The 9,270-nt window shown below is 43.9% G+C and overlaps 1 protein-coding gene across 1 annotated transcript in view; it reads right to left on the bottom strand.

The window, feature by feature from the left end:
* The window catches only part of AMBN (ameloblastin), a 15,577-nt gene extending 11,895 nt beyond the window's left edge, over positions 1-3,682 (bottom strand). Inside the window, exons 1-2 of the mRNA XM_018553273.1 lie at positions 3,629-3,682; positions 2,994-3,044 (exon numbers count right to left, since the gene is read on the bottom strand). Coding sequence (XP_018408775.1) covers positions 2,994-3,044; positions 3,629-3,682 — 105 coding nt within the window. The remainder of the gene's footprint in view (positions 1-2,993; positions 3,045-3,628) is intronic.
* Between the last annotated feature and the right edge of the window lie 5,588 nt (positions 3,683-9,270).

Consider the following 9,270-nt stretch of genomic DNA (forward strand, 5'->3'; position numbering starts at 1 on the left):
TTATAAATTAATATATATTTTATTTTATTTCTACCTGAAATCATCCCTATTCTGCATTTCCTATGGATGTAGCATAGACATTATAGTCAGTGTCTCAGAAGAGCTTACATTCTAATGTGGACATTATATTACTAGTTATCTCCTATGGAGTAGTAACTGTGGTATAGACATTAGATTGTAGTAAGCTCCTCCAGTGTAGAAACTGAAGTATAGGCTTTACATTGTTATTGTTACTAAGCTCCTATGGAGCAGTGACTGTCAAATAGAATGTAGGGATCTAGCATTCATCCCAATTTCTCCTCCTATATTTTTGTGATATATTAGTGTAGAATAGTCAGCTTAGCTGTGCTGGCTTGTATACTCTAAGGCCCCATTCACATGTAGCGACTTATCGCGCGATTTCCGCCGCGATATCGCGCATTTTTGCCGCGCGATATCGCGAGAAGTTGCCGGCTAATGATAGTCAATGGAGCTGTCTTAGCTCCATGTTGCGCGTCGCTCGTCGCGGTCGCAAGTCGCTTCTACAGGACCGTTTTTTCGGCGAATTTTGCGCGATTTAGCTTTTTTCTATGGAGCCCGACGGAGAAGGTTGCGCTACCGTCGCTGGATCGTCGCTGGAACGTCGCCCCGAAAGTCGTGCTATCCCGGCCGCTGCAAAGGTATGTCGCTACATATGAATGGGGCCTAAGTGTGCAGCAGGGACGTGCGGCCAGGGGAGGCAGGCGAGGCAAAGCTTCACCTAGTGTTATGGAGGAAAACGCTGAAGCTGACAGCTTTTTCTCCATTCAGAGTGGCTTGTAACAGGTTACAGGGCAGGGAAAGCCTTCCCATTGTGTAACCTGTCATGGACGGAGCGCTGCCTGTTAATTACAGGCGGCACTGCATCCGGCTTTTGACAGCTAAGTTAGCATACACAAGCAGTGGGGAAGACCGCTGCTGTGTAACCTAACTAGTGAGGCAAGAGCTGCAACAGCCTCTACTTTGTGTTAGAGGCTTAAGCTCTGTGGATGGTTTGGACCAATGGCAAAATGCCATTGGTCCAAGCTGTCCAATCAAAAAACAAACAAACCACTGAAGACATCAATCTCGATGCCTCACAAGTGATGAGCAAGAGAGGGATAGGGAGTCTCCTCCCTGTCTCCTCCCTCCTCCACACATAGCTGGGAGACCGGGTTGGGGGTGGGGCATCGGCAGGCTGGGGACGGGGGGAATGCCTTACCCAGCACGGTACGGACTGCATGTCACTGGTGTGTAGTGATTATTCTCAGTCACATGCTGTGTTGGGTGTCCACCAGCAGGGTGTGCTAGAGATAACATTCCACATTAAGAATGTTTAATGCCTGGCCAATCAGTAGGATCTGCTGTGCATGATGGGGGAGCTATTAAATATTGGAGGCACTTCCTGGCACAGTCTCTTCGCTCCAGGGTCTTCACCCTGAGAGAATGTCTCTGTAATTCACCAATTCAGGCCCCAGGCCTGAGGGACTAGGGGTATGGGAAGCTGTGGGGATCTCATATTCTGGGAGGTTTCCCTAAGTTACTGGCTGTTATGATGGAGTGCAGTACAGGGCTTGAGGTAGCACAGCTGCAGTTGCCCCCCAAAGAGATGGTGAGTAGCTGACTGCGTCAAGGCAGGATAGCAATCAGAAGGTTCCGTGTTACTTCTTCAGACTCAATGACTGGCTCCTTGCAACTGAGGTTCTAGTGTATGCTCAAAGTTACATGTTATGAATCCTTCTTTTACAGTCCTTTATCTTATGCAGGGATGTCCAAACTGCTGCCCTCGAGCTGTGGTGGAACTACGAATCTCATGAGGCTTTGCAAGATTCACACAGCCACAGACATGACTCCCTGAGAGAGATGCTTCATGGGATTTGTAGTTTCACCACAGCTGGAGGGCCGGAGTTTGGATATCCCTGATCTTATGCGTCCAGCCAGTAAAGGACTATACACAAGACTAAAGGATTGTGCTTTGATGTATTTAAAAAGGGTATCCTGAGCTCCCTTGCCCTCCTACCATTACTTATCCATGCACATGCAAAATTAATATATTTTAAGTAGTTTTAAAGTGATTAGTCAGTAGTTGCCAGGAGTAACGCTCACCAGTCGCGCATATATAGAAGAACCTGCCTAGGGACAAGGTAATTCTTAACTGGGGGTCCCACCTGCAATTCACAAGGCCCAGCTTGGTGGAGACTCTGTCGCCTAAAGATATATCAAGTCCCATACTCCCACTTAGTGGAGGCTCAGGATTTTCAAGTTACCTACAGGTGGGCATCGGTAGCTGATCAGAGAGAGTCATCTCTTAGGAACCCCCCCAAACAGGGCTACAAGACATTGGATGGTAAGAAATCTCATTTAGGGCAGTGACTGTGAAATAGAAAATAGGTCACAAGTAAGCTCCTGAAATTGCAGTATAGACTTTAGATTTTTACTAGGCTCCTATGGAGCAGTGACTGTCGTCAAAAGACATTAGATTCTTTGTAAGCCCATTTGAAGCACTGGGGAGCACTGGCTGTGGAATGGACCTTAGAATAAGCAATCACAGTATCTGGAGCAGAGACTGTGATATGGAAATTAGACTGTAAAATGCTTCTCTGGGGTAGAGACTGATATAGTCATTAGACTTGAGTAGTCTCATCTAAAGCACTGACTGCCAAATTAACATTATACCACTATCAGTGCTTCAAAGAAGCTTGCTAACAATCTAGATATTATATTGTTAGTATGGTTCTCTGGAGCACCGTCTGTGGTATAGACATTAGCTTGTTAGTAACTCCTCTAGGGCACTGACTGTGACACAGACATTTGTTTGTCTGCTCCTCTGGAGCACTGACTGTGGCATAGACATTATCTTTATAGTAAGCTTCTCTGTGGCACTTACTATGGTGTAGACATTACGTTGTATACATTTCTGGGGAGCTGATTGTGCACAGACATTAGATTGTAAGTATGCTTGTAAAACAGTATACAGTTAATAAATATCAATTTACCTCAAGGCTCATACTGGCCATGCCATGTGTCCCTCCTACTTGGGGATTCACCTAGACAAGTAAAAAACACACATATATACATCTATAGAGCCATAAATACATCAAGTTTACTTCCTAATGGACAGTTAGGTGAGATGGGGGGAAGGACGTCTGGTAGAGGTAGAGCTGACCGTATCCCCGCATCTATCTAGAGCGAGGATGGCTGCACACTGTATGAGGTGAGTTAATGCAGTTTGAAGTCCAGCCGTCCTTCCCTATCTCTCCTAACTGGAACTCCGTATGAGCTCTGCCTGGGAATGTGCAGAAGCCTGAGCTTTACAGCTGTGATCGAGTGATCACAATAGCAATGCTTCCCAGGCTTGAATGCAAATAGTAAAGAAATGCATATTTTTTTAATATTATTAATTATGCATTTCTTTCATTTTTGCAAAAGGTGAACTTAGCCTTCAAGTGAGCCCATTTAAAAACTAGAGCTGGTGACACTTATAAGTCTGCACAGAGAATGTAACCAGGTGCGCTGTTAATAACAGGTGCTCACTGTGACAGCAAGTATATGATGGAGCTTGTGCATTGCTATTTTAAAAATATTACATTATTATATTTTATCGAGATAAGGAAAAAGGTCGAGTACTTACTGGATAGGATAAAACAGAGCCCAGCATACATAAGACCAATGCCAGTTCCTCCATCATTCACAGCAGTGACTGCATAAGAAAATACAGTTTAGATTTAAATAATCTAAGAATCTTTCGTTTGAACTAGTAACTGCTTAAAGCAGAACTGAAGCCAAAACCTTTCATAGTTTTGTATAGAGGGAGGGCTATAACCCCTGTCAGCTCTTTTTTGGCATCTGTGTCCCATTGGGGAGATTTCCTTTCACTTCCTTTCCAATAGACACAATGGAAATTGAGAGGAAATCCCTGGTGGTCAGCCGGGTCACTAGAATAAAAAATCTATACAAGTAAGTGTACCTATTGGGATATTTCCCTCTATTTCCGCTCTGGTAACAACCCAACATTTGGTGACCATTATCACTGAAAGTGAAAGAAAATACCAGAGGTCAAATAGAGGGGGTGAATCTCCATAACAGGGTCACAGACAAGGATCTGGTTCCTCTTTAATCTATCCACAGCTAATAAAAAAAAGTTAATTGAAAAATACAGTTTCTGATAAGTTTCAAATATTTTAGAAATCTTCAATGTGACATCACAAATGGCAAACTGATTTTTATTAAAATGGGTACAATTAACCCTGTACCAAAATCTACTCTAATAAAGAAAGTAGTATCATATAATTTCAAAAAGAAAACCTATTAGTGTTAATACTGGACATCTTTACATTACGATATGTAGTACATTTGCTTTAGAAGGATTTTGGACATAGCAAAGTTTTCTGTTAGTCACCAATACATGTGGAAATGTATACAGAAAACCTACCTTGTATTTTCCTCTGACTTCTTCGACAGTGAAGAAAAGCCTGTTTGATGTTAATAAAACATTATCCAAACTCTTCTTGGACTACAATTTAAACTACATTTAAATAAAAGAAATAGCCAATCACGAGAAAGAAAAAGTAGGTATCCCTTGTGTAATTAGTTGAGGGATTGTTATTGCATAGAAAGCACTTCACACAACATTATTATACTTAATTGCACACTAGGCTGGCTTAATATGCCCTGTAATATGTATTTTCACAGCACACACTACAAGAAGGTGAACAACCTCCTGGAATAAGAGTGGTTTAAATCTTGCAATTAAGGTAACCAAATGAACTTGGATGTCCCAGACAGTAATACTAGGGATTGTGCACACAGATGTATTACTTCACTTCTCATAAAGAGCAAGAGCAAAGCTGTGGGTAAACACATGGATTCCCACTGAAAGCTGCAGGTGCCCTGTAAAGAAGGCTATGTCATCACTGCACACGGAAAACCACTTTAAAAGAATAAATATCTTCATAGTCAGGCTGCAGGCGGATGTGCCAGGAGCATATACTCATTATGAGAAGAGCAACCATAATATCATTTTTTGTCCTTTGGGCACTGAACATGTCTCACTAATTATTGTCACATTTTCTTCTTTTTGGTAAGGTGTCTCCATTTTCTTCATGCTTTGCACATTTTACAAGTTATAGCACTGAAGACCATGACATTTATGCTAGAAATAAAACTGCAATCCTGAACCGCCAATCAGCCATGTAGACAAATCTCCACAATGTAGACAGGTATTTCCCCACCGATATTGCACTTTCTGTTTTGTAGACATCATGGATAGCAACCTTGCCTTAGTGGAACCTACAGCATTATTAGTTAAAACACAATTACACTAATTGTAGCTGCAGCATATTACATGGTGCTTTGTAGGAATGTGCCAGAACTGATCTTAATGATTCTGCATGCCCTCTAATCATACACATGGGCTGGTTTGATCAGCCATCAGTTAACCTAACAAGATGATATTGTGCTGTTGGTGGAAACCCACAGAAACATAGGTAGAACATATAAACTTCATGCAAAAGATGCCTTACGGACACTGCCCACTGGGTACAAGGTACATATGTAATCCTAGTGAGCCCACTGAGACTGCTTGATCATTTATTTTATTTTTCAACTACATAAGCAGCAATATTAGTTACCTATAGACATGTGCACTAACACAAAATTTGTTTGGTTTCGTTTCCATTCGGATTTTCCGTTATTTAGTTTTTCATAATTTGGGTCAGTTTATTTCGGGATTTGGACGAAAATTAGTCCACAAACGAAATATCATTCAAAGTGACATTGTAATTATAATTTTAAAAAAAGTCTTTTTTTTTTGTCTGCAGAAGAGGAAAAAAAAAAGTGTGGGGTTCCCCCCCAATTCATACCAGACCCTTTAGGTCTGGTAGGAATTTTAAGCGGGACCCCCATGCCCAAAAAATGGGAAAAAGCGTGAGGTCCCCCCTAAAATTCCTTCCAGACCCTTGATCCGAGCACAGGCCCGGCAGGGCAGGAAAGTAAGCCCCCTGCCCGCAGACCCCCCACAACCACAACCACCGGGTCAGGGTTGTGGGGAAGAGGCCCCTGTCCCCATCGGCATGGTGACACCCTCCCAATGCCGAGGGCATGTGGCCTGGTAAGGAGCAGGGAGGGGGGTCACTCGATCGCCCCCCCCTTTCCTGCCCTGCCAGGCCTGTGCTTGGAGCAAGGGTTTGGTAGGAATTTTAGGGGGACCTCACGTTTCCCCCCCCATTTTATGGGGGTAGGGTTCCCCTTAAAATTCCTAAAGGGCCTGGTATGGATTTTGGGGGGAACCCCACGTACTTTTTTTTAAAACTGGGTGGGGGGGTCCCTCCTAACATTCCTAACAGATCTAAAGGGTCCGGTATCACTTGGGGGTGGGGAACCTCACGCTTTTTTCTCTTCTGCAGACAGATAAAAAGACAAAAACTTTTTTTGTTAGTCACTTTGCTGCCACGAAAAATCGTCCACAAATCAAAAGTCATAGAGACTACCGCTATTGTTTTCATTTTCAGAAATTCAGATTCGTTTTCATTCGTCATTTCTGTTGCCGGCATCCGTTTTCCGGGTTCCGTTCCTTGCGAGCGTTCACGTCGCAGGGGGCAGAACCGGCGGGATTTTTGAAAATAAATAAAAACGAAAAAAATAGAACGAAAAAAGGAAAGAAAAAATAATAATAATCATAGCGCCTGGGAGGTTAAGGAAAAACTACTGAAAATTAAAAAAAAAGTTATTTTTTTTACATTATGTTACAATTATTATTACCCATTTTTTGGGGTAAAATATTAAAGGCGGGGTTACGTCAGGTAAATAGACACTAAACATGTCAAGCTTTAAAATTGCGCGCTACTACCATACCCAAAATTGGCCATAGGCAATGCTTTAAAAGCTTTTACCGCTCATCAGTTTAGTGTTATCAGTGATTGATGGCCCTAGAATGATTGCTCTTACTGCGACGTTCGTGGCGATATGTAACATGTGCGGCGTAATGGGCGCAATAGTTGCTTTCGCATGTATGTTGCATGCGTGTATGAATGTGTGGGGACTTGAAAAATAATTTAAAGAACAGAAACATTTTTAATGTGTGACTCCAAGCTCACTCCTGTGATGGACTACAATCTCATGTTTAGTTTACTAATTTGCATTGAAATTATACTCCATCACAGGAGTGAGCTTGGAGTGGTGGCTACTTTACAAGACACACAGGAACCATGGGCACAAAAGTAGCCACCCTCCAGAAGGAAGGACACTGTCAGAACCAATTCAGAGATGATTTGAGGATCTACAGCTGAGTGATACATTCAAGTACCATAACCAATAACAAAAATGTATCTTATTTGTGTATTTTAAGGTTTAACTGCTGAGTTTAGTGTCACTTTAAGTGTAATGATGGTTGGAACAAGCAATACCCTTTTTCTTAGCTAGACATTGTCTGATCTCAGTATAATTTGGATTCTATAAAAACTTAACAATCATTGGTCAAGTTAAATAAATTTACCTAACTTGCAATTTTAATGATTGAGCAGCCATTGGGATACTTGCACAGGGAAAGTAGACTTTGCTGACTTGTATAATGACAAGCTTTGCGGTTGGGACTAGACATATTTTTAATTTTAGCTGTTGCTTTTCAACAATACTGATCCAGACTGTAAATTGTAGCAACTGTCTGCAAAAATCCCCCAGTGACCTCTTCTTGTTTTATCTTCAGTGCCAGTTATTATTGCCCAGGAACCTGGTTGTATTATGATATTATCATTTGTGATTCATAATTTATTTCAGGGGTCCCTAATAGATTATGTGCAAAGTTTTTCATTGCTCAACTAAGGGGGTTATTCACTTAGCTGCCGAAGGTTGTATGTTCGGCTGAGCCGAAGTGCAGAGGGACTTCGAGTCTGCCAATCCAACATCTAAATCGGCTGAGCTGAAGCTTCGGCAGCGCACTCGCTGCCGTTCGCCCCTATTCTCTTAGGGGCCGAACACCAGTAAGTAAAGTTCCAGCAATACATTATGCAGCAATACAAAATAAATATCAAGTGTTCCGGGGTGGCTTCCTTATGTCTCCAGGGTCTCAGGTGGCCTGTGCGCAGATGTGTATCTACTGCAAGGCAAACTAGGCATTTCCCTAGGGCGGCACTTTCCAGGGGAGCGCCAAAAAATGCTGCCCCCAAACCAGTTAGGTAAGAGAAAAAAAAATATGTTATAAATTATTCATAAATTACTGCCAGTACTCCTGGACCTGGTGCTTCTTTGACTGGGGGACCAACGTGTCCACCTATGCAGCCTACTCCAACATATATGCCAGCTGCAGCTCCTTCCTCTTCCTGGTCAATATGCTGTGCAATGTATTGGTGTGTGTGACTTTCATGCGGATGCACTGGCAGTTCATGCGCCGGACCTCCCTGGGAAAGCGGCACCTAAGTCTCTGACTTCAGGCAGTGGAGGAGCTTCCGCAGGACCCCAGGGCTGATATTCGGATGTTCATCGTGCTCATCGGCACCTCCATGGTGGTGAGTCCGGGGAAGAGCAGCCTATAAGCTTCATGCAGCCCAAGGCAGAAGATTGGTAACTGCAGAGTTAGAGGGCCTTGTATATTAAGGCAGAAGATCAGTATTGCAGCTGCAGAACTAGAGACTAGCACAGCAGGGCAGGGCAGGAGAGAATGGTTATTGTAGCTGCAGATCTAGGGAGCCCATCAAGCCGGGAGTGGAGAAGGTGGCTATTGCAAAGGTAGAACTAGAGCGTCACGCTACGTTGATAGCGCAACCTGTCAGAATCTAGATACACCGTGCGCGCTGTATCACGCGACTGACAGGTTATGCAAAATGTCTTAAACAGGAAGGGGTGGGACTAATTTAGATTAGGGATGGGGGGGTGCTCGGGTTTAGTCTTGCCTAGGGCAGCACAAAACCAAAATACACCACTGCCTGTGCGGGCTCTCAACAAGGCTGTGCTGGCTCTCAGGTGGACTCTGCAGGCTCTCAAATGAGCTGTGGAGGCTCCCGGGTAGACTGTGTGGGCTGTCAGGCTCCCAGGTGGGCTGTGCGGGCTCTCAGGTGGGCTATGTGGGCTCCCAGGTGGGCTATGTGGGCTCTCAGGTGGGCTATGTGGGCTATGCAGACTTTCAGGAGTGCTGTGCGGTGTCTCACCAAAGGTCTGGAGGCGGGCAGCGTGGTGTCCGGAAGAGTTAGAAGGAGATGTGCAGGCCGGCGCCTGTGGCTCGCAGGAAGGCTGCCAAGGCCCCACGCTTGCTGGGGACCTCGGCAGCCTTCCTGTGAGCCG

Source organism: Nanorana parkeri, unplaced genomic scaffold (genome assembly GCF_000935625.1).
Source record: "Nanorana parkeri isolate BGI_ZX_2015 unplaced genomic scaffold, ASM93562v1 scaffold115, whole genome shotgun sequence".
In the NCBI taxonomy this organism is placed as follows: domain Eukaryota; kingdom Metazoa; phylum Chordata; class Amphibia; order Anura; family Dicroglossidae; genus Nanorana; species Nanorana parkeri.